Source organism: Coccinella septempunctata, chromosome 3 (assembly GCF_907165205.1).
Source record: "Coccinella septempunctata chromosome 3, icCocSept1.1, whole genome shotgun sequence".
Lineage (NCBI taxonomy): Eukaryota > Metazoa > Arthropoda > Insecta > Coleoptera > Coccinellidae > Coccinella > Coccinella septempunctata.
The window spans coordinates 2,700,401-2,727,497 of record NC_058191.1 but is presented as its reverse complement, the minus strand read 5'-3'; the positions used below and the strand labels follow the sequence as shown (position 1 = coordinate 2,727,497).

The 27,097-nt window shown below is 34.0% G+C and overlaps 1 protein-coding gene across 1 annotated transcript in view; it reads left to right on the top strand.

The window, feature by feature from the left end:
- Positions 1 to 11,049: 11,049 nt before the first annotated feature.
- The window catches only part of LOC123309590, a 40,641-nt gene continuing 24,593 nt past the window's right edge, over positions 11,050 to 27,097 (top strand). Inside the window, exons 1-2 of the mRNA XM_044892779.1 lie at positions 11,050 to 11,577; positions 21,034 to 21,134. Of these exons, the coding sequence (XP_044748714.1) occupies positions 21,120 to 21,134 (15 nt within the window). The 5' untranslated portion in view covers positions 11,050 to 11,577; positions 21,034 to 21,119. The remainder of the gene's footprint in view (positions 11,578 to 21,033; positions 21,135 to 27,097) is intronic.

The window sequence follows — 27,097 nt, the reverse complement described above, 5'->3', positions numbered from 1 at the left end:
AGTCTGCGACGAACGAGGAAGGTCGTAGAATTGTATGGGATTTTTATGGCCGGTGGCTGTTGAGGCTGGCCAGTGGGTACGCGCCTTATGATGGCTGTGAATCAACAGCTGTTATTTTATAAACAAGCTGATCGGACATTGTTCTTTTCATTGTCTAGAAGGCGCTGTTGCCAAATCGTAAACTAGAAACGAAGAGATTTAAATTTTAAAACCTCATATTTGAAGAATGATTTTGAATAGTTTCCGCGGTTCATTTGAAAAATTCATGAATGAAACTCATAATTATTCAGGTCAAACTTGCATATGCAGTGATAACCCAAAGTGAGGAGAATTCCCCATTGTATGGGATTGTTGATACTGTATACCGTGAAATTATGAGGATAATCTATGAATATTTTATATCAAGATACTGTAACAAAACGAAAAAATTTCAACATATTGACTTGCATATATCTTTTTTTCACAGGGTCAACACAATGACGGTTTCAACTACAAAATCAAGTAACTCGGGAGTTCCAGGCTTAGAAGAAACTAAAGTTGACACCCCATCCGAATCTTACAAGAAAGTGACCAAATATACTTGCAATAAATGAATGATTTTATACATATTTATTTCCTGAGACTGAAAATCTTATGGCTAGCATTATAGAGTTATTTTATATGAGATCAAATATGAATTTTTCCTCGATATTATAGATGCATGAAGCATAAAAAGTTTGTTTATATGTTTTTCCGTTACTTTTGCAAATATATCTATGAGAATACTGATAATAATTATTTACTTATAGAGATATTTTTGGTGACAAAAAACTGAAATACATTATTTCCACTAACCTGGTATATTTAACGAAGACACTTGCTTCGCTATCACGGCACATTATCCAGATGAAGATACACTGGTGGTTCAATAACTCATGTTAGTTAAGGCAAGTGAAAACGGCCACATCATACAGGGTTTCCCAGAAAAAATTGATAAATAAAGTTCAACCCAAAATTAACACCCTGGATTTCGAATTTCCTTGAATTTGATAGGATGTTTGAGAGAAGCAGAAATTAAACTAAAGAGAACAAGGTGAATTCCGACTTTGAACTCGCAATTTTAATACCCAATCTTGTCAAATCTGAATATTCAGACAACACACTAACCAAAATTTCGAAACAATTGAGTTTCATTCGGTATTTATTAATTTTGTAAAAACTTGAAGTTATCACAGATACAATACCAAATACAAATCTGTTCATTCTTTGTGTTTCAAATTTGTTGATTAAAAAATAAGGACCTGATGAGAGGATGACGATTCAGTTTAGTAGGGAAAATTACTAATAATGCCGAATAAGATTGTTTTTTATTTATTATTTATTATGTTTATATATTGATATATTATTATTTTATTATGATTTTGTTTCTTGTCTGAAGACAAGTATCAAAATCGAATCCAGTACCAGAAATACCTCGATCCTTTCAGTCTTTTCTCCTGTTCTCGAATATTATTTTATCAAATATAAGGAATTTTATACAGGGTGTTTTTTTTCGATTAAATTTTTTGGTATCAGTTTTTCTCAGGCCGGATCTGAAACAAAATCATTTATACATATCAGTATAAACAGGTTGTTGCGGAGAATAAGCTAACCATATATCATTAAAATATATAAAGTGGTTCGAAAGTTATAGGTTATTGATGAATTTATCCTATAATCAGTAAAACACGGTAATCTTGATAATAAGAGAGATAGGCCCTTTAAATATAGGTTATTCTTTCTCAACTCAGTGTCCTCTATCTACCCTTGACTTCTGCCGATTTATCAATGAATCACCTTGTATAATTAATTTTAAGTACAAAAAACATAATACCTCGATTCCTTCAAGTTTCATGTCATTATGTATATATATATATATATATATATATGTAAATTGTAAACTTCCGTTAAAATTTTATCAAGAATTTTTCCAACCGCTTCAGAATATTGGAATTCTTGTGATCTGTTTCAAAGAAAGAAATGTTTTTCGCACGTTGGGAGAAATCTACTAGTAACATTTTCCTAAAAAGGTCCTGTTCACATTCCATACCAAACTACGATATAAAGATTAATATAATGTCATCATTGTTCACACTTTCGGACAATAAAGTAATTCAAGTAAAGACATACGTTCAGTCACAGATCATGAACATTCCGTAGCCTACCTGACGACGATAATCTTGACTCATTTCCTTTTGAATTGAACAAGAATCTAATACAGTCGAAAATCTTCTGGTAAATTTTCCCTTAGAAAATTCGATGTAATCCTAATCCATCACCGTTTCGTTACGCTTGCAATGTCAGATTTTTGAAAATGCATTTCTAAACATGTATAATAGTAAACTGATTATCTCTGAAACTTTCGAGTTTGTTTATAATGATATTATTTTTGTTTTCCATAATTTTGATGCGCTGTCTTAGACTGATCCACCCAAACGAGGCTAATTTTTGGTATGAGTACTTTATTATTATTTTTATATCTACAAGCTAGAGTAAATCCCAAATTTTGCTCTTGACTCGCTAACAATTTATTCCCGTGTCAATTGGTTTGCAATTCGACACATCGTAAAATATTCAGACGGTCTACTATGTAGACACTCTCGATTTGAAATCGCATTCTTCACAATCAGTAGATCACGAATTTCGAATGCATGTAAGTGTACCAAAATGTAATTTCACTTATTCAGGGAAGCCGTTGTCGATAAATTCTAGTCAATGAGGTGAATACTAATTCGGTAATATCGTACCAGATTGGTGAAATAAAGTGCGCTCCATGGATTGAATTTTGAGTCGCATAGAAATCTCCAGTATTGTTAGTTGATTTCAAACGATTGAGAAAGTGTTTGTCTTCTGCATAACCAAATGCTTACAGGAGAAACTGTCATAATTTTCCACAATATGCCACTTGTAGACTAATGTGTAAACACATACATGGTATCCCGTATGAATCTCTTTATCGAGTTCATTGTATCTAAGAAAATCAGTTTGCTATTCATCAGATCATAGATTCGAGGAAAGTTGGAAAAGAGATTGACCAGTATAGGAACTAATTGATTTCTTGAGTTACATGGATAATACATGCTTCCGTGTTAGGTAATGAGGATAAAATTAGGGCATTCGTTCACTTAGAAAGGATGGATCAGAAAATACATTTGCGGATACATCATGAGTACGGAAGTCCATGTTCGAATTATTTACTATTACTATTTTTCATGTTTCAATCGAAGGGATATGGTAGGATAGCTAGAATGTGTGGCTGTTGATCATTTAAGGTTCCAATCTAACTATTATATCTTTACCTATATTCATGCTTAATTTCACAATTTCGGCTGTTCTTCTTGATCCTATAGTTTACAAAAACTCTAGAAGAAAAGCAATCTTGAACAACAAATTTCGCTAGTATTGTTCTTTAATACAAGAGACATCCGAAGATTGCGTCATTATTGAAATTAAGGCGGTCAAAAGTTCTTGTCAAAAGATAGTGTAAGTCTTTTATATTTTTTTAGAATCTCCTGCTTATATACAGCTCCTAAGGATATCACCTGAAAAGGTATTCTTAGAAATCAGAAAACTGATAGAAATTAAATTGGACAGACATTCTATGGGAGCGAGAAGCCAATTGAAGAAGTTATGGTGGTGATCCCCTATAATGTCAGCATCGAAAACTTCAGAGTTAAGAAGATAGGAAACGGAACGAACGGAGTAATGTGAGCGCCATTTCATATTTGAAATGTGCTACTAAGACCCCAAGTTCGTTCATTAATCAAATTGTATATTGAGTTATAAAGAAACCATATAATGAAGGAATCTTTAAAAAAACCAAAAAGAAACTATACTGATGGTCTAACAGATCTTGTATGATACCTCTATAATTCGTATAAATTCAACAACAACAACAAGTTGATCAAGTTAGAACAACGAATTGCACACAAATAACACCTTTGACGTAAATCAGATCACCATATATTTTTGTGACCTGTTCTCAAGGCTCTAGAACAGGTCGAGCAGTTCAAATACTTGGGAAGCTTCATAAATACTAGGGCTAACCTAGACACGAAAATACACAACCGTATCAATTCGGCATTACAGGCATTCTGGAAGCTGAAGGACAGGACATCTGCTGTTTACAAAGCAGTGGTCCTACCGACGCTTCTTTACAGAAGCGAAAGCTGGACGCCCTACAGGCGACATATAAAATAGCTTGAACAAACGCGACAACGTAATCTAAGACAAATAATGCACATCATGGTTCCTCAAAGTTTCGAATGCGGAAGTCTTGCAACGCGCGAGTTGCAATTGAGACTCAAGTAACGAGGGCCCGACTCAGATGGAGCGGCCATATTCTGAGGATGCAAGACACAAGACTCCCCAAAATAGCTCTGTATGGCGAATTCACAGAGGGAGCTCGGAAACCAAGAGGCCAGTATAAGCGGTTAAAGGATATACTACATCAATCCCTAAAATCAGTTAATGCCAATCATAACTGGGAACAACTAGCGTTAGACAGGTCACAGTGGAGGTCTTTGGTCCACAGTTATAATGGAAACTCGAGAAGGATACAGCGGCGATACAGATCTGGTTGGTGACTATCCATGCCCTGAGTGTGGAAGGATCTGTAGGTCACGATTGGGTCTCTTCAGTCACAAAAGGGCACATAGTCGCAAGTAGCCCTTCGAAAAGTTTGTTCGCACCGTTTTTTTAATCTTTTTGTGGATTTGATCCCGGTAACGGAATGCAGCAATGATGAATTCGTTGTCCACAATAATAATATTTTGGTCATAGTTGCTTATAAATCTACAAAAGTGTACATAGTTTCCTGTTTGAATTGAGAGGATATTTTCTGTGAAACTGCAAAGTATCAAAGATACTATCAATTTTATTTATTTATTCATTTATGACTTCAAACTTCATTATAATCCTATATAAATAGTAGTAGGCAGCCAGTGGTGAACAGTATTAGCTTAATTGTTGGTTATACCTAGTAGCTCGTTTCGACCAGTGAGGAGGCACTAGAAGATTTCTGAATTAGGTACTACTCAAATATTGCGATTTTGTTATGAAATCTACTCACTTAGCAGGCAGTGTTGTTCAAATTGATAGTTTCCTTCAATTCGTAGGAATTATTCGATGTTTTCAACTGCAGTCCTTTCCTTCATATAAACTATAATACACTCAAGACCAAACGTGAGTAAACTGAAGAGTATTCCAGAGAACAGAATTAGGAATGATCCTTTGAAATGTTCAACTGATAACTGCTTGTCCTCAGCAACCTCAACCACAATATGATTCCTGTTATATCTCGAGAGTATCAAAGCAACGAATCCATGATCCCTAAGAAGTATGTTATAGTGAAACATAATTTCAACCATAGGATTCCCCTTTAGCAAGGTACTTCCATACATAGGTTTCACAAACCTCGGATAAATGGGTTGTATAACACATCGACCATTTTCATCCAAAAAGTTCTCGTAATCATACCTCAAATTTTCAACGGACATGAGCAGTGCTAAATCTTTTTTCGCTCTCATTCGCGCCAAGCAATATGAAATAGTTTCACATTCTGTATTGTGAGCCTTGAAATAGTTTTTCACTCTGGTAGGAGTACCTTCGAATGCTTCCAATCTCCATTCTGCGAAGGAAACAGATAGTCCTTGATCCGCTATATCTTCCAAACTTTCTATTCTATTCTCAGAAAATTCAGGTCCAAGTAACAGAGAGGTGAATCCTGTTTTATAAATCATATTAAAAGCGAGGGTTGTTACTATTACAGTGGTCATGAATACAATTTGAGAGACGTTGTTGATATTAGTAACAGAGCCTTGTTCTAAAAATAGCTGAAAAGTGAAGAGAATTTTGTGTATTATGAAAATACACATTTTTTTCGATACGTTATTTGACAAGTGCGAGTATTTATAATGGTGAAACTTGTTCAACCTGGTTATTCTACCGATAAACCAGAACAATGCAGTTGCAGATATGGTGAACATCCAGATCAACCAAATTTTCAATGAAAACACTCTGGTGATATATTTCCATTTTGGAACCTTCGACGGAGTTGGTACAAACCAAACCAGTTCATCGTCATTGACAGGGAAAATGAATTCTAGCAAACCATCTATAATTAATGGTGTAAGGACCATATCGCACATTCCTGAAGTTAACCAATACTTTAGGCTAGCAGACGACAGGTTATACCCGTAAACCATACGTTGTATTCTGGAAATATTGAGCTTTTGTAGAACTATATCTGCTGTATCGAAACCAAGTCCATGATTCCTTGTACAATTCGGGCAAACTGTGTAAAATGAATAGGGAGGTACAGTCTCATCTATGAAACAGATCGTAAATCCTTTTTTCCTCCACATCTCTAAGCTATCAGGAGAAGCAATTTTCTTAACTTCATACGATTCCTGTAATTCGTATGATGAACTACCAGATCCTCTTTTCGATAATTGTTTGATTCTTGAAATCAAATTCACATCATTAATGAAATATCTCCTAAATATATCTGTATAATCCAATGAATCGTTATTATCAAATATGATCCAATTCGCATTTACGTTATAGTTGAAACTGCTGGCAATTTTTCTCAAAACAAATTCGATACCTTTCGATGTTGAATTTACGATATACACTTCAGGCTTCTGCTCCAGAAATTGCTGAAGATCCAATTTTTCGTCGCTATCAGCCGTGACGAAGGGGTAAGGGAATTGACATCCAACAAGAATATCAACCATCACTATATGTTTCGTCCCATTTTTGATGAGCGCATCCAAAATAAACATCAATAGGAAATTTTCGTGGATTCCTTGGAAGCTCAAATTCATTGCTCTGGTCTAATCCCAACTATATCACTTGGCAGAAGTGAAATGAGTATATTTAACCTATATTGCACCTACATATTGAAAATTAGGGTAACACAAAGAATAAATTAATGGATACTTTATATAATTGACATTTAAGAACATTAATCTTCTGTCATGATTACATTGGTATGTTATTTGGTAGGATATACATCTTTTCGAACAAAATATTCATGCTGCTTCGAATGAATATGTTATTACTTCTCATCCATATTCATTTTTCTTTCTGTTTCTATATGATGTAGTGAAAAATAACACCTCTTGAAACTGAATTGGTCCACTTCGAATTCTAATGAAAATTACTGCGAATAGCCGACAGCATCAGTAGTTAAAAAATTCTAGTCTGAAAGAAAAATCATGCCGAATGGAAATTTTACCAGAATGATTCCAATAATATGAAGACCAACAAGATTTCATCATGTGATTTTTATATTTCTATGACTTCCCCATTGAAAAATCGTTGCTTCAATACAGGAAAATTATTATATATTAAGTATTCCGAAAGTGTTGATACAATCAGGAAATTTTCCGATAAAAAGTGGGTACCTATATTTGAAAAAAGTTTATGGATATTACGTTTAGAAAAAACAATAAGTATTCTGGGATCAGAGAGATAATTTAAGTATAGGATACCTTATTTCATGCAAAGTAAAACCTTCTTGAGCTTCACCAGTAAGTATATACAGGCTGATCCAACGAAAACTTAACACCTCGATTAACATTGAAAGGAAAATGTGGAAATCAGTCGGACCCGTCAATTTCTGATTCGACAGGAACCATTTTTCCTCTTTTTTCATCCCCGTTACTTGAACCCCCTAACGGGGGTGAGCACAACCTCTTGATTTTAAATAGGGACGAGGGGTGATAACTAATTTTGAAGGTCCCATCTATCTGACCGTCAAATTTCGCTTCAAAATATCCATCGGTAATAAAATAACAGTCAAAATAGTGAAAGAGGCAATGCGGGATTTATCTCAAGAACATTATTTTATTTATATGCGAAACATTTATTAGTATTAGTAGTTCTGCTGTTAATTTTTTGTACAAAAAATTATACGGACCATGTTTTTGATTTACCTGAATCTATTAATTGTGAATTTTCAAGAACGTTACAGGTGAGTCTAAGCGATTGTAAATTTGTAGTAGAATTGAAATAATGTATTGCTTAGAAGAAGGGGTAGACATAATAAAATAATTTTTCAGAAATAACCACTCTGCACTAGCTACAGTGGCTTTATTTAATGAACGACATCCTGGAAAAAATGTACCCGCTGCTTACATTGTGCATCTGGTTGCCAAATTTGACGTTACTGGTTCAGTCGAAAACAAGAAGATGACGCATGAAAGAGAAGAAGCGAAGGATGGCTGTCTTAGGTCATGTAGTAATGGATCCGACCTTCTGTACTAGGAAATTGTTCTATGCATCTGGTGTTTCACGTACAACAATCATGAGAATCCTTAAAAAAGTCAAATACTTTCCAGATACGATTGGTTCAGAAACTGAATGAGGATGATCCCGATTGCCAACTCTAATTCTGCGAAATGGTCAGTGAAATGATTAAAGGTAATCAGAACTACAAGGGGCAGAAAATGGTAATTCATCCCATTCAAAACTGTTGTATCTGTAAATGGTACCAACTCATTTTTTGGCGTGGTGATATCATGCCCAAATAGGTAACGATAGATAATATTAGAATCATGGTGAGATGAACATTTTGAGTATAGAAATCCTTTTTTTAGGAACCGAAAATTGACTCACGTCTCCCTAACCCATGGGAGAATTGAACAGGGGGCGAAAGAGACTTGATCATAAGTTTGTTTATCAGGAAAAACATTGAAAGAAAACAATTACCAATGACCAATGATTGTATATGTCAAGGTTTTCATCATCAGATGTATCAGCGTATGAAATACATATTTTCTATTTCACTCCCTCTTATTTCCGAGATGATTTTTACTTTTTTGAACCTTCGTATATTTTTTTATATTCATTTCTATTATTCATTTTTTTTTCTTGAAGCAATCTATCAACTAAGTTCAGTGCGGGAAACTTGGACCACTGATTATGTGTCCCGACGATAGTATTTGGTCAAGTCGCCCGCACTCCCATTTAGTCTATTCAACAGATGTTTTGTTGAAACTTTTACAACTAATACCATTAAAAAGCCTCATCGTTTTTAAAACAATGAATCGATGAAAGCAATCAATTTAAATAACACTACGCCCTTATTAAACTTTTCAGACAGTGTAACAAACAAAAATTAGTCAATTTCTTACTTCCTAACAACAAAATCACGTTCAACCCTCTCATACCCGAGCCGCCAGTAGTTGTGGTTTGTTACGAGTATGTATTTGAATTAAAATATTTGAGGTGGTTCAAGTCTCCTACCTGAGCAAGTGTCCCGGACTCCCCCTAATGTAAGAAAAAACCGATTATCGTTTGCCCCTTTCGAGGGTAAACCTCAATAAGCCGCTTCGGACATTGATTGATTGATTAGACAAAGACTTATTTTTTGATTTTTCATCCCTAGAAATATTGGTCGAAATTTACTATTCACCTTCAACAAAGGTGATTCAAAAGGAAATATTAAGAAGCTTATACAGGCTAATATAATTTAAAAAGTAAGAATAATTTTTCCCCTTAGATTCTTTTTCGATTTTTGGACCTAAAGTTTCTGTATGCGGACGATTCAATTTCATAAATCACAGCAAGCCTAGGAATGAAAAGTGAGTTGACTATCACTTGGTGACAGAACAAAATCTGTTTACCGATTTGTTGTTCGTGTTGGTTTAATTCTTCTGTTAAACTTGCACTTTTCTGAACAAATATGCAGATATGATATTTGTGGTGAGTTTTATGATAAAAATGCAGTAGAAGGTCGGCGCGGAGGAGATACCTTAATTGGCTGAAACCATATTTTCGGGATCCGACGCCTATCAAAGGTTGCAACAGTTCCCATACTATTGGTGGTAATAACTTATTAGGTTGCTATGACAGAAGAAGAAGTGATAGATGGTGAGCTCTATAATCCAGAAATTAATAATAGACGCATTGCTGCTCTTTCAATGGTGAGTTTATGCAGAGTTACCATGAACTAATACCAATAAAATGGACAGATGGCAAACATGTGCACGCCATCTGCCAATTTTACTAGTCCTTTTCTTAGATATTAGTTCGTAGTAGGTAACTCTGAATAAACTCACCATTACTGCATCCCAAAGTTTTGCTTGGGAAAACTTGAAAACCGTTTCACATTCATTTCATAAATGAATAATCGGCACCGAGTATCTCTGCAGAGACTAGTCTTTTGTCAATGGCTTCTTCAGCACCATGAACAAAATGAAAATTTCTCAAAAGAGACGCTTTAGTCGCCCGAAGCTATTTTAACTCGAGATGTCATAAATAACTACCATGATGAATATGTATGCTCTCTAGAAAATCCCTACGATCTTAAAAAATTGGTATTCACCTAAGGCTCTCTATTTGTATGGGTCGGAGTCTTCAACGAGCAATTACTTCCATTTGAAGTCCTTAGTAGTCGTTTAAATTTTGGTGCGTTCTCGGAGTTTCAAAAAACGGTCTCGCAAATTTGAAATTTGGTGGAAGATTCTCCTGTGGATTGGTTATACAATCTTATGTGGTATCAGCATGACAAAGCACCATCTCAGCATGTTGGACATCATTTTGTCGCATGTTAGAACCAACAGGAGATGAATTGGTCGACGTGGTCAGTTGCAATGACGTGTAACACCACTAGATTTGAATCCTTTGGATTATTTTGCATGGAAGCATTTAAAATAGCAAGTTTACGCAATGGAGAATAACAATCAAGAAAACTTTAAGATAATAATTATTAAGTTGAATCCACACAAAAAAGGCAAAACATACAATTAGTAGAGTTAACCTGTATATCGATACAAGTTACCAGCATCGGCTGATGCAGAATATCCATATCCAAAAGTAAATTAATTTTATTATTCCTTAAGTTCCTGAGTTTTTCCATTGTGAGTTGTAGCATTCTGTCCCTGTCTATTAATGCTCTCTTTCAAAAGAATATATGTAAAATATAGTGTTCGATGATTTATATACAGAACTTGTATAAAATAATTATTCATATCAAAATGAAATTGAAAGTGTTTGGAAAATTATTCATGAATGCAGGCAGACAGGTAATCCTAGACGATGATAGTGCGTCCCATGCATAGATCAGATTAACGACATTCCATCGACAGTGAATCTGACGGACCACAAGAAACCGAATATATCATTGGGCAGGTAGTGACAGACCAAAAACACCATACCTATACCAACCTAATTCGGGTCATTGATAGTATAAAACACTGCCACCCATCTTCGAGCATCTTGTTGGTCCCCAGACCTAGTACAACACGGTCAGAGCGACATTTCACATTTCACTACTTCCGAGAAGATTCTCTTCATTCGTCTGCTTTCTCCGAGAAGAAACGCGTTTCGCCCGAAGACGCGGATTTTCAGCCCGATTTGACTGTCTGCTTACCGTGCGTCATTACATTTTCTAATTGCTTCTTCATCTGAAGCTGAAGCTACTGTTTGTTCTACACGCGTACTGATCCGCGGTCTGGTGAGCGCCTAAATGGTGTTTTATTAAATTTTCTTGTGGTTGACGTTGTGGAAAATCATTTGTTTTATGGTTGGATAATTGATTATACTTTACGGGTGAGTGAAGATAAATACTCATGTTTTGAAGTGTCATTATGAATTGTTGAAATATAATTATTTTCTTAAAATTTTTAATATCAATTGAAATCTTGTAGATTTTGAGGAAAAGAAGTTAATGCTAAATTTTGTTTCATGAAAAAATTGTGATAATGTAATATTTTCGTGTTGAAAAAAAACTATAAGTTCAAAAATCGTGTGTCCCCAACTCGTTTTCTTACGTCCAAACATAAACCTTTGAAATTGAGCCTGAAATAGTTATTTTCCTCACAAAAGCGCTGTGCGCAATATACTATTTTCCTGCACGCACTACATAACTTAGACGAACGACTAGGAGCAAACTCGATAGACGCAAGTTTGGCAAAATCATCATTAAACATTGAATAGAGTAGGTACTTGAAAAATTAATGTTCTGTGCTGAAATACAAATATTTGAAGTAGGATCAAAAAGTCAATTAATTTTAAACTACTAATCCTCATTTTCTGACAATAAAAATAGGTGTTTTTTTTTCAACCCCTTTGCCGCAACCCCAATGAACTTCTGTTTGTCAAATGAAAACATATACCATGTGATGGCTCGTAGGAAAGCTCACGAAAACAGAATCCCAACGTGATCTCTACTGTTATAATTTTAATTTTGTGGTTATCAGAAGAAACACAGAACTCTCTTGACGAAAAATAAAATTTAAAATTTCTCAACCAAACACTTGAAATTAAGACGCTGTTGAGTTTCGATTGTAATTATTTTTTTGGAATAAAATTGGATATTATCTGCAACTCCTTAACCGTGACCCTTCCCAACTGCTAATGAAAAAACTAATCTTATCATAGTCCTCATATTCTAATTTTAAATTTTAGTATCGCGATTATCAGGAAAAGAAGAAAATGAAAAGATAATTAAAAAAATAGAATAATACAGAAATCGAAAACCAATTCAATTCGAATGCCAAATATTAGTACATTGAATCGAAACTAAATTCACATGTCTCAGAATTTTTATTTCGAGTTATTGGTTGAAACTGAGATTGAAACAATATTAGTAATTTTGGAAGGGCCTCTTTTTCATCTTACCATAACAACGCACGCTGTGCGGAAAAGTACAAACTCAGACACACGCATCACAAAAATTTTTTAAATTCTATCATATTTTCACAGCTCATATCCCACCTTTTGGGTCCTAATGACACGTTGAGGACACAAATTGAATAATTTTTTTTAGACGCCATTTATAGCTACTCTTTTCCTCAAGAGTGTGTTTTACTGCCAATAAGGAAATGACGTGTGAGTTTTTTTGCTGAATTATCATTACATTTTGTGAATTATTGATTACTAAAAACTCACCAGCCATGTCTATACAGGGTGAGACTTTGATTCCTACAAATACTTAGTAGATTCTTGAGATCAAAAGAAACAATTTTTTCCTTTAACATTTTTTCCGAATCGGCACGGTTTGAAAGATACAGGCTGTTGAAAAACAATAAAAATTTTAATTTTTAGTTCTATCTCACCAACGGTTTTACTGAATAAAATAAGTTTCTGCATATAATTTTCCATTTATTTGGTCAATCTCTTTCAAACACAAGATATCACCCACGTCTTCCAGTTTTCTCATTATGACCATTACGTACCATAAAAATACCAAAAATTCAAAAAACCCAACTTTTGAAAAAAGTTGGACACTATCTAATGAATATTTGAAAGGTTCGTGAAATGAAAGTATTCTGCGTATTTTCTCGTCAAAACGCAGTTTTCGAGTAATTTGATGTTCAAAAATTTGACAGTATCTGTGACGTTCGAAAACTTGGATACTTTGGCTGAATACAACTCTGTTTAAGAGATCCACAGATGTAGTGTCACAGATTTAGCTCATTATTCTGAAGGTAATTCTATTTTTCCAGTCGTGACACATCTGATTATGAAAATATGAAATGGCTTTTTTTTATCAGGACCGAATCGGAAAAATGGTAAAGGAAAAAAGTGTAAAAATATTTGTACGAGTCAAAGACTCACCCTGTATAAACAGTGAAACACAATGAGCTCTGCTCTCTTTTCAGTTGCAGATTTATAAATATCACCTAATTTTTTTGTGAAATAAAAAGTACGTTCTAAACAACAAGATCTACCCCCGACGGGCTTGTGTCTGCGTTTGGTGTATATTCTTCGACTCACCCTGAATAATGTGGGGTCGTACAGGATCTGCTATATCCATTCTTTTTTGTGAATTGGTCTTTCTGAATGTTCGTTCTTTTCAATTTCACAGGATATTTTAGATACTTACTCGGGATTATATCATAGAAAATAATAATATTTTTGTTGAATCCCTTAGGTCATTCAAATAGGACCCTTTCAACCCCCAGAATTCCTGGTATTAACAGCTACGTTTATCATAAAAGATTTTCGTCCCGGAATAAGTTATCATTATAATGTCACGAACTGGCTCAACAGCAGGTAACTTTATATACCTACAGGTAGAAGAAAGATATCACCTGCTCAAGTATAGTCCTGAACCTACCATTAAGAAATTCCATTCAAATGGTCCAAATTGATTTTTATGAGTTTGAGAAATATCTAATCAAAGCAATAATAGTTTATGATTTCTTAAAGACCCCCAGATATTTGATTTCGCTTGTTTATTTGTCTTGTGCAGTAAGTGCCGATACTAGGTACACGTACGAACGCATCAGATATTTGAATAAACGCGTATTGTGAGGCAAATTATTTTTTGACTTCCATATGTAAAAAATCCATCAGCCCTGAAAATAGGATCGAAATTAATATTTTCCGCCGACCTCTTAATAATAGCAATGTTTAACATACACGAAATTAGCTGTTAATGAACCCTTTTATCGGTTGATTTCCTATTAATGCATTATTGTCATGGGTAATCGAACATAGAAGTATTCAGCAGCTTCCCAAATAATTATTTTATTTGGGAATTTTTATTGATTTTCGTAGTACCTAGCGGGTGAATTGAGAAGAGATGAATTGTGGAGGTTGCAGAAAAATTATGATCGTTAGAGAGTAATCAATTTATCTATGTACTACAACTCCAGCTCCACACATTCTTCAACAGATATTATAAGGAACGATATCAATTTGATTTAATCAAAATGTCACAACTCGAATATATGCCCTCTATGGACTTTATAAGGTGTCAAATTTGACTAGGTATCGATAGAAAATTTTTGCAATCAAGAATTCACATTCAATTCAAAATTTGGTCGACGGAAAAATATTGTAATCAACTCGTTTATTAATTGAGCGATTAATGATCTCGAACATTATTAACGTGCGAGGGAAGCGAGTCTCAATGTCTCAATCATTAATAGCTTTCATTAATAAACTAGTTGATTAAATAACTATTTTTCGCCTATCAAATGTGAAAATGAATGATATCATTCTATAAAATAGAAAGTAAATTCTAGGTTTTCGTATCTACAATATTAAGACACCCTTGGCTGTCATTTGCATACTTCGAGGTCCCACAAGAGTGTTTATTGAATGTCAGTATAGTAGAGTCTTATAATAAAAGTTAATGAGCTATTAAAAATCTTTAAATCGGTGATAAATTGAAATATTCAGAGTGGCCCTCAAGGTTATGGAGAATGATAGTTATGTTCATCAAATGAAACACCCTGTATATTATTGCCCATTCTGATATTATTTTGATAAATTCATTAATTTCCGAGAATTCGGCATTTCAGAAGTGCTAGAATGCTTCAAACTACCCATAGAGTCATTCGGGGTAACTGAGCGCAGTGGGTAAGTGTGCGCAGTGCGTATATCTCGACTATGCAATGTATGAAAATTTGGGTGAAGCAAGGGCGCAGAATCGCCATATTAGTTTTTCATAGGAGTGCGCCGTGCCTTGTTTCTTTAACTTTTTATTTGCAATCAATCAAATTCACTAGCTTTCTTGTTAATTTTTAGCATCTCTGCAAATTCTGCCAGGTCCAAGTTCCGAGTTCCTCAGTGTTAAACAATATTTTATTCGATCATGGGCATATTAATCTAAATATATAATAAAAAATTTTAGGTTCTCTTAGCTGCTCAACTCTATAAGAACGTCAATTCAAATTTTGGCTTACTGGGGAAAGTGTGCGCGGGTAAGTGTGCGATAGATTCATTATATGGGCATTAGTTCATTGAGGAATAAATTATGACATTCTTGATTTTTTTGGTTAAGACTCGATCAATATTGTCCTCTTCATAAACTTTTTAGGGTTTTCACTCCCAATCTCTGAAACAAAATCAATTAAAAATGAAATCAACGATTTGCTCCTGCGTAAATTCTTGCACTAATTTGTCAGGAGCAAATTAACTAGAAAAAATTGTTGCCTGACAATGAACTCAAAATAAATAACGTTGAAATTATAATTCTTCGTAACGTTTCGGAGTCTATATCAGACTCCTTCATCAGACGAAAAAATCTACTTTTGAAAATCTTCTGGAATTGTCGCTTTTTGTCTGACATTAATTGTCAACACACAGAAACAGAGACTGCACAGAAACGTTGATTCATTTAATTTTGAAATTACCGGATGACAGTTCCTTCTTTAGTAAATTGATCCAAATATGATCTATTCCTACCGAACAATTTGCCAAATTATTATCTTGATCTAATAGAATACACGTAGACTCTTTAATTTTTCGTTTAAAATGGTCTGGTTCTGTCATTAAAATTTTAGTGTTGTCCCAATCCATCATGTGGTCTCCCGTATTAGAACAAATGTGATCTGCGATTTGCGATCGATTAATTTCTCTATTTTTAATATTATTTTTATGTTCGCGTTTTCTTATTTCTAGAGGTCTGGACGTTTCACCTGTATAAGTTTTACCACAAATACAGGGTATGTTGTAAATACAATTTTTTGACTTTTGTTTTTCGTTCAAAGGTTTAGTTTTTGTTAATAAAGATCTTAAATCATTTTGCGTTTTAAAATGACAGAACCAGACCATTTTAAACGAAAAATTAAAGAGTCTACGTGTATTCTATTAGATCAAGATAATAATTTGGCAAATTGTTCGGTAGGAATAGATCATATTTGGATCAATTTACTAAAGAAGGAACTGTCATCCGGTAATTTCAAAATTAAATGAATCAACGTTTCTGTGCAGTCTCTGTTTCTGTGTGTTGACAATTAATGTCAGACAAAAAGCGACAATTCCAGAAGATTTTCAAAAGTAGATTTTTTCGTCTGATGAAGGAGTCTGATATAGACTCCGAAACGTTACGAAGAATTATAATTTCAACGTTATTTATTTTGAGTTCATTGTCAGGCAACAATTTTTTCTAGTTAATTTGCTCCTGACAAATTAGTGCAAGAATTTACGCAGGAGCAAATCGTTGATTTCATTTTTAATTGATTTTGTTTCAGAGATTGGGAGTGAAAACCCTAAAAAGTTTATGAAGAGATGCAAAATCCTCCCAAAATAAATTTCAATCGATATCCAATATTGTCCTATTTGTTCAGAAAAATATGAAGAGCCACCAACAGGGGAATGTATCAAGTGTTGTGTTCACCAGGAATGGTGGCACGAACAATAATGCACTGCTAGCAAAAAGGCGCTTCTGTATTGACAATAAACAGCATTTCTCTAATATTGTAACATTTTGATGACATTATTTTGTAACTTGTTTTGATTGTGTGGTTCACAAAGCACTGCGTTCACTTACCCCGTTAGGTTGCGCACACTTACCCGCAATACGGGGCATGTGAACGCACTCCGACTTTCTCTATTAAAATCTTTTTTGCGGAAAGAAAACGTTTTTGTTTGTTTGCTTTTTGATGTTTTCTTATAGATTAGAAAATTCTCTATCTTATGAATGTGTTTTAATTTTCCTAGCTACAACATTTGAAACAGGGTATGGCTTGAAAGGCAAAAGTGCGCACAGTTGCCCCGAATGACTATATTTTTGCGATAATTTTTATTCAAAACCGATTATAAGATTTTCACAAAAATGAGTTTATAAACCACGACACGTGTTTCTCTAGCACAATAGCACCTTCAGGTGATTGAAGAAAGAGTCAGTTAGAAAATGGGAAACATTTTCGACACCATTATCGAAAAACAGGGACATTTCACTATTTATTTTAAAGCTTATCGTTCAGGGAATTCCATTCGAAAAAATATAATTTCATCATTTTGCACAACTCCGTACAAATATTTCAACAGTACATTCTTGAGGTCAAAAAAACCATTTTTTTCCTGTACCATTGTATCCGAATCGGCTCGGTTTAAAAGATACAGGGTGTTGAATAACCTTGAAAAAATTTTACTCTTAGTTTTATCTCACAAACGGTTTTATCGAATGGATTGAATTTCGGAATATACTTTTTTATTTATTCGAACACAAGATATCATCCATGTCCTCCAGATTTCTCATTGTGACCACTACCTACCATAAATATACCAAAAATTCAAAAAACCCAACTATTGAAACTAAGTGAAACATTATCTAATGAATATATGAACGTTTTATAAAATAAAAGTATCCTTCATATTTTCTCGAATAATGAGCCGTGTTCGACTATTTTAATGTTTAAAAATAAAAAAGAATCTGTGACATTCGGAAAATTGGGTACTTCGGATAAACACAACATAGTTTAAGAAAATCCACAGATTTTTAGTGTCATACATTTAGCTTGTTATTCTGAATTCCTAATTTTCGAAATCTATAATGTGGGAATAATTGGTCCGATTTTAATGGAGTTTTTCGAGCACGTTGCCTTCCAATATTCAAACCCTTCAAGATGGAAGATGCAATTTCAAAATAATCAGGACGGTCCTCAGAACATTGAGATTTATCTTTCAAATATCAAAATCTATATTTTCTGGATCAGTTGAAGAACTTTCTTTTTCAGAATTGATAAAAGGACATGTTTGTCGATCAAATTCGATTTTTACTTCGCATGGCACACTTGTGTCGAACGCTGCTGGGGATTGTCATTTGAAACTTCGATTACTAGAAGCAATATTCTCGACTGCATCAATTACACAACATATTATCATCTTGAAGTCTCTCAAGGAGTAAGAGATAAGGTTCTTTTTTACTCTGGTGATTTCATCACAACGAAATGGAAATCGAAAACATTGCATTCAAAATTCTATGTAATATTTTTGAAAAATGTTCACAATTCCATAATTTATCAATTAATGTTTAATGGTAGGATACTATTTATTCTGAAAAATGTGTGGATGAATAACTAATAAATGTATCCAGGAACGCTAACGACTAAAGTAACATTCGTAATTGAATACCACAAGAAAAAGCATTTGAAAGAACACAAAGTAGGTGATAACTTCATCCTTATGTAAATGAAACGGAATAAACTTCCCTGTTTATTAAAACAAGCACAGCATATACCCATAGATCATACTATAAGAGTTATTTAAATTTTACTCCTGCCATTTCTTCAGTCACTTATAGCCAGCAAAGTAATATAATAAAACAATGCATTGATTTCGGTGGGAATCAGTTCAAAGTGAGAGTTGAATATTTAATGAAGAAGAGCTGAGAGAAGAGCAGTGTGCTTATTTAGTAGCTTACGATGAACAATTCATCACACCAATATATCCTCAATGACGGAACAATTCATAATGTGAAAACATCCATCTTATCTGATTCCGCACACGTCTAAAAGTATGTTTCTGTGGTATTGACATCGTTGAACTGCTGCACCATTATATCGGTTCAGATACAACCAAAGAGTATCATAGAGTTGATTCTCTTTGGATACAGCAAAGTCTTATTATGGAGTGGAGAAAAGGTTACGTTTTTTCGGCTATGTATATGGATATTGTACATCTCAGAGAGTTCGGATAAGAATGTAAAACACATGGTTATTTCAATAATTTCTGCAGTAGAAGTTCCTTGGCTTCTAAGGAAAATGAAATTTTCCGAGTTAAAAAAGTAAATCTTTTTGAAGTATTTTCATCCAAATCGCACATCCGGTAATAACGAAAGTTATAGTGATTTTAAATGAAAATCTCATCAAAAATAGATTGCCTTTCAAATTTGACACATTTTTAGTTTGAGTAATTTTTTCGTTATTGCCATGATCACGAATATACAGGGTCTCAATTTGAAAACTTGTGACTATACCCCAAATGAGAGAAAATTCGTCCCTCCACATGAATACTATAGTTTTGAAATTTTTTATTGCGTCCTTGTAGTAGTAACAGGGTGGTCATACTTAGTCTACTAAGCTCGAAATGATTTCCATTACTATCGGGTGAAAGGTATTAGATATCAAAACTCCAAAAATGTGATATCTCCAATCTCCATCACATATCGAGCAAAGATTAGGAAGGAGTAACATATCTCTATTACTAAAAACCGACTACATTTTGCTCTGTGTTTCACACATTTGTCCATGAGATGGCGCTGAAAACGTACTGCCAATATAGAAAAACCGTTTAATGACAGTTTTCTATTTTATAATTGGGGAGTGAAATTCGAATTCTATTCTTTGTTTTGAATTTCAATATCGACTTTGTTGAGTACAGATAACAAACATCCTGAACGAAAAAACGAAATTATGGTTTCACTTTGCGATCATGAAATACGCTGACGTATTTGCTATATTTTTATTTGTAATTCATAAAAAACCTACAAAATTCAAAATTATGGACGACAAATAGAGCTTTGAACAAAAGTATATGGTGATCTGTTATACGTCAAAGGTGTTATTTCTGTGCAATACCTACATTGTTTTAAATGTTGAATTTGTACAATTTATATCAAAAATTAATGATACCAATATTCAATATATCATTATAATATAAACATTTCTGTTCTTTACATATTACTCACAGAATTTTCAGAACCGCAATTTAAAATATCTTCAGAGGATACAAGACCTCTAGATATGTTAGTCATTCAGTATAATTTTGTTATGTTTTTTTCATGAATTCTTTGTAATATGGTATCTTTATGACACAATGTACAAATTCATACATGAATAAACAAAAGACTCACAGTTGGCTTTATAAAACTTGGACTTTCCAATCAACAATTAGACAGTGGCTCGATTCACGAAATAATATCAATCTAGAACCTTTTCAGTTCTGAATATATTGAAGAAGTAGCAATTGAGAATCATTTAATGGACGTATAAAGGTCATAATTTTCCCTAAATAGGCCCTTCATACACAATACAACAATTTATTTGCATGAACAGTTCTCGATTGACTTGCATTAAAATGTTCACTGCACATGTAGTCAGTAGTTTTCGCTCGAGTCATTGTCTATACGCCCTGAAAATTTAATCCACTTCAGAGCACTGAAAATAAAAGTCAATGAATGACTGAGTCACATGGTGACACAGGTAGATTTTGGATGTAACAAAGAACACCTAAGGTATTCTTCATCCCTAAAAATATTGCTCAACATTTTAAAGTCATTTCAAATGATGAAAGGCATCTAAAATAATTAAATATTTCCAATTTCAGAGATGTACGAGTACATTTCAATTAGCTGACACAACTATGATGTATGGATAAGGAGGAGGATAGTAAAGTTCGAGGCAACTGTAGCAATGGCCGTATATAAAGTGAGTTTTACCCAAAATCTGTTATTTTTATTAAATATACCTATTTGACCTTCTTTTTTATACTTCATCGTTGAAGGAAGAAACAATAGTCATAACTCTGGAATGCAAGGTGCGATTTCGATTGAATTTTATGGTTTTTTTCATTTCAGAAAACTTTTCCAAGCGGTTCATGAAATATCAATATTTTCAGGGCAGTACTCAGAATATCATGATTTTTCATTTAACTACATACATTTAAACACTTTTTACGAACACTCAGTAAGTGCTGAGGGTTTAAAATGTAGAAAAATTGAATAGAATTTAAAATAATTCAGAATCTCGGCAAAGGACCATAAATATTATCACCGAAGTAATGAAAACAGGACAAGTGTGTCATGCAGAATGAAAATTGAATTTCTCAGAATAAATTATGTAGTTTTTCATAGCAGTAACGAAATTTCTGTAAGGGATGTAAAAAATATAGATTTTGGGGCTTGAATGAAAAATCATGATACTCAGAATGAGTACTGCCCTGAAAATATTGATATTTCATGAGCCGTTTGAAAGAGCATTATGTATGAACAAACCCATAAATTTTGATAAAAATCACACCGTATCTTCGAAACTAATAGCCTTAGGATACAAAACAAGCAAGTTTTCTGAAAGGTCTGGATGACCTGCATTCATTATTAGGCTATGGCCAACAACTCATGAAACACCCTGTATATCAGCAACCCAACGATACAGCGCGCTTGATGCATGCTGCATGCTTTTTCCACCGCCAGCTCGTGTCGTGGTTTTTGAACCATCTCTGTGTACAACTTCATGGTATCGGCTTTGAGATTTTGGGTGGTGTATTTCCATTCCCATTCTTCCCTATGACATGCAAGGTCAGGCAAGGTGTTGAAGTTCTTTTATACTATCTCCCCATTCACGTTTTTATTAAGAAAATGAGAAAATAGGTTAGCTTATGTGATGTAGAGGGGTGAAATCTGTTATGACAGCAAGTGCTCTTGCTGGTCACGTTCTCATAGCTAGCTCATGTTACTTTGATGCATCAGAATTATAAGGAAAGGCAATGGCAGTGAGGTATGTATACCAAAACTATAGTTGCCTCTGGGCCTCTGGGAGCTCTCTATCATCTAGGAAGATAAACTAGTTGTCTCGCTTGAGCTTATGAGTATCATGTAAATCGCCTTTGAATTGCGCATATAATGACAGTTTTGATATTGGTTTTGTTTGATTTAAATTTGTTTTGTTACAAAAGTCCCACGGCCACATTTAAATTCAAAATCTTGCTGTCTGAACCAGAATATCTCGAACGACTTTTCACTGCATATACCAGATTTTTTTTCGACCTGTTGAAAATGTGTTGGTTCTGTTTACCCAGACTATAAGTAATAATAAATATGTTATAGGTTCTAGCTTCGTTTGTCTTCTCATAAGTAAATCAGATCAACTGATTTTTGTAGTTTATGCCCTTCTGCCACGACTTATTTAAGGCAAGCTTTGTTGAAGCTTGCTCATTTTCTACAGGGTGAGTCTTTTACTCGTACAAATATTTCAGCAATAGATTCTTGAGTTAAAAAAAAACACCTTTTTCCTATACCATTATTTCCGATTCTACCCTGATAAAAAGATATAGCTATTTTAAGTTTTCATAATGAGCTGTTCCACCCCTGTAAAAACAAAATTACCTTCAGAATAACTAGCAAATCTGTGACACTATCTATGTATCTTCTAAAAAGAGTTGCATTCGGTCAAAATACCCAATTATTTGAATTTCACAGATATTTTTAATTTTTGAACATCAAATTACTCGAAAACTTGTACCAGAAAATATAAAGAATACTTTTATTTCACCAAATTTTCAAATATTCATTAGAAAGCTTCCAACTTAGTTTTAAGAGTTGGGTTCTTTGAATTTTTGGTATTTTCATGATACGTAATGGTCATAATAAGAAAACTAGAAGACGTGGGTGATATCTTGTGTTCTTTAAGTTCTTTGTTCTTATACGTGGAGGCACATTTTGGAAACCCTGTATCCACTAAATATATTGATTTTTTATTAGATATCAACTTTGCCCGAGATGCATCGAAGTCAAATATAATGCAATATTTTTCTAAAATAAATATGAATCGCAAAATATATCTCTACCTCATCTCAATCAGAGGACCCAATGTATATTTTAAAATGAAGCTAAAATAAAATTCGTAACACCGTCAATTTTGTTGTATCCAGGTCACGTGTATCTCATAACTAAATTTTCTTTCCATCACGAAGGATTTTCGCATGATGATATTTGAACTTTGATAAGAAAATGAGATTATCTTCGTTTTTGTATCCGGAACAAATGAACTCGTTCTGTCACTTCCAACCTCGAAAGATTCAATTTTTTCAGCATTTACCAGGTCTGCTTCATTTACGTGAGAAAGCATTCACGATATTATAATACTCAGTTAGATTGATATTTTTAATTCGGTTTGATTAGGGTGTTTTGCTCTACCTTGAGAAATTCTTAACAGGAGAATACACTAATGACTCCATTTTCAATAATATTAACTATCTGAATTGTTGGGAATGTGATAATGTCTGGATTGTTAGTGAGTAATAATGTCAAAGAACGCTCAGCTGTTGGAGAATTAGATCTATTCAATTGTTGGCTTCCAAAATCATTATTTTATTGTCAGTAAGTATTCATACGAGGGCTGTTTTTAAAGTTCGTTGATTTAGATCTGTAACTAGAAGTGGACATTCTACAGGGTGTACCAAGTTCGAGGGCCTATTAGACGTTTGAGGAGAACTGGACCTACTTGAAATCTGAAAATTTGGATTATGATATTGTTCGACATTATCTACTGAGCTAAAATATTCATGAAGTTTGAGCACTTTCAGTTATACAGGGAAAGGATCTATACAGCCTACATCGATTTAAGTAAGGCATTCGACTCGGTGAATCGGAGAGCGCTATGGATATTAAACAGCTTGAACAAACGCAACAACGTCATCTAAGACAGATAATGCACATCAGATGGTTCCACAAAGTTTCGAATGCAGAGGTCTTGCAACGCGCGAGTTGTACAACAATTAAAACTTAAGTACCGAGTGCCCGACTCAGATGGAGCGGTCACATTCTGAGGATGCAAGACACAAGACTCCCCAAAATAGCTTTTATATGGCGAATTCACTTAGGGAGCCCGGAAATCAGGAGGCCAGTATAAGCGGTTGAAGGATACACTACATCAATCCCTAAAATCAGTTAATGCCAATCATAACTGGGAACAACTAGCGTTAGACAGGTCACAGTGGAGATCTTTGGTACACAGTTATAATGGAGACTCGAAAAGGATATAGCGGCGGCCAGATCTGGTTGGTGACTATCCACGCCCAGAGTGTCGTAGGATCTAGGTCACGGCTGGGTCTCCACAGTCACAGGAGAGCACACAGTCGCAATTAGCCCTGTAAAATTATAAGTCTGTTCGCACTTTTTTTTCTTCTTCTTTTTTTTCTTTTCTTTTTCTTTTTCTTTTTTTTTCCTTTTTTGGTCTTTTTGTAGATTCATTCCCGGCAACGTGTAACAGAAATTAATGAATGAACAGGGAATGGAAATAAAGTTATCAAAAATTTTTTCGTTTCTGATATGATAGAGTATTCAATTTCAAATATATTTCTGTTCATATAATATCAGGAAAGAAAAAGTAAAAAAAAATTTTTTTGGAAAAATTTACTTTCATTCCCTGTATAACTGAAAGTGCTTAGGCTTCAAGAATATTTCAGCCTCGATTTTAGCTCAGTAGATAATGTCGAACAATATCATAATCCAAATTTTCAATTTCAAATAGGACCATTTTTCCAGAAACTAATAGGCCCTCGAACTTGGTACACCTTGTATATAATTAATCACAATCTATCAGTTAAATTTAAATTTCAAAGTGTACTGAAGATCTGCAAGAATGTTTGAAATATACAGGGTGAGTTTTTGACTCGTATAAATAGTTTCACAGTAGATTCTTGAGGTCAAAAGAAACACTTTTTTCCTTTGCCATTTTTTCCGATTCGGCCCTAATAAAATTATGAAGCCATTTTAAGTTTTCATAATGAGCTGTGTCATCCCTGGAAAAACAAAATTACCATAAGAAAAACTGGCTAAATCTGTGACTCTACACATCTGGGGATCTTTTAAACAGAGTTGTATTCAGCCAAAGTACCCAATTATATATATTTTTTAATTTAATACGTTCAAATATTCATTAGATAGCGTCCGACTTAGTTTCAAGAGTTGGGTTCTTTGAATTTTTGGTATTTTTATGGTACGTTATCGTCACAATGAGAAAACTGGAAGACATGGGTAATATTTTGTTTTCGAAGAAGAGTCATCAAATAGATGAAAAACTATATTCCGAAATTATTTCATTCGATGAAACCTTTTGTGAGATGAGAACAAAAAATAACATTTTTTTATGGTTTTTCAACAGCCTGTATCTTTTAAACCGAGCCGATTCGGAAAGAATAGCAAACGAAAAAAGTGTTTCTTTTGTCCTCAAGAATATACTGCTGAATTAGGGGAGACTAGGGAGCATTGATACATGGGGAGGCTTGATACAGGCTTATATCCGCGATCTGTAGCCGTTTTCAAAAGTATTATACTAGTGAACACTATTCTTTGGCAGAGGGCATTGCGTGACGTTAATCTGTAAGGCTAACAGTAGTTTGTTTGTGAAATATTCAACGAAGAGTGTTTCGAGGTGAGAAATTGTAAGTTTTTACTCAAGTTACCTAAGGGTTTTATGATCATGCATTAATTCTTCGGCATAAACAAACATTTCACTGGGAAATATGCATAAAACTACTCAATTTACAGTTTTATTCGCTTTTCAAAATATATGAGTATAAGATGAAAACATAAATCACTTTAAAAATTGCTTTCAGGGAGGTTTGAGACATTTGTCGTGGGGAGGCCTGATACATGTATCATCTTCAAAAAATATTCCGTAGCTAGTTGGATAGGCCTACATGAAGGCGTCTTCACCATCCAACATATCAAAGGGATTTTTAAAAACCGTACAATCCCCATGTATTTAACGAGGCCGACTTTTCTTGTGTGGAAGTGACTAACTGACAATTTCCTGATTTTTCTACACCAATGGGACCAAAGCAAGCCAGTATCATTGCTGACCTACCTACTAAGCTGAATAATCCTCTCAATTACTCTCCCAGTACATCTTATCAATCCTCCCATATGTGGGGAGGCTTGAGACAGTTTGCATGTTTTTGTGTTCAACGTTCTGTACAGAATAAGATGTTTATGTTTTGCGACTTCTATATTTATTTTGTTGAACGATTAATTGAAGAATTATATAATATAAGAAAAGTCCTGATTCTTCATATAATTTAGTTTCCAGAATAAAAATTCCAAAAAACGTATCAACCCTCCCCAGTCTCCCCTATTTGTACTAGTCCTGTACATTCAAATGATTTAAGAGTATTTGTACAGACAGTTAATGACAAAAAGGGCTTTAAGATGACTCTTCACCTCATTTTCTTCGACAACTGAGAGATTTTCTCAATTCCCCTTTCTGAGAAATGGATATGTAAGGGAGAACCGATAGAATGGCTGCCTAGATAATTAATTACATTTAACACCATCAGATTTCTTCCTCTGAGGACATTTGGAATTTAAGCTGTACTATGGACCATTGAAAGTTCAATAGTCAATGGTTCCACTAGACATCACTGGGTGATATATTAGAATTCAAGGGGTGAAATGGCTGGATAATGTACCTACTGAAATACTCCACAAGGCGAAAGTGAATACACTGCTCAACGATTGATTGGGATCACCTTCAAATTTCTCATTATAAGTGCCTTTTTTAAAATTATTTAACATCTGTTATAACATACATATGTATATACATATGTACATGTGTTACCTGGGATATTTTGAATTGTTCTTTTCATTTTTGATTTAATCTTTGGCCCTCTG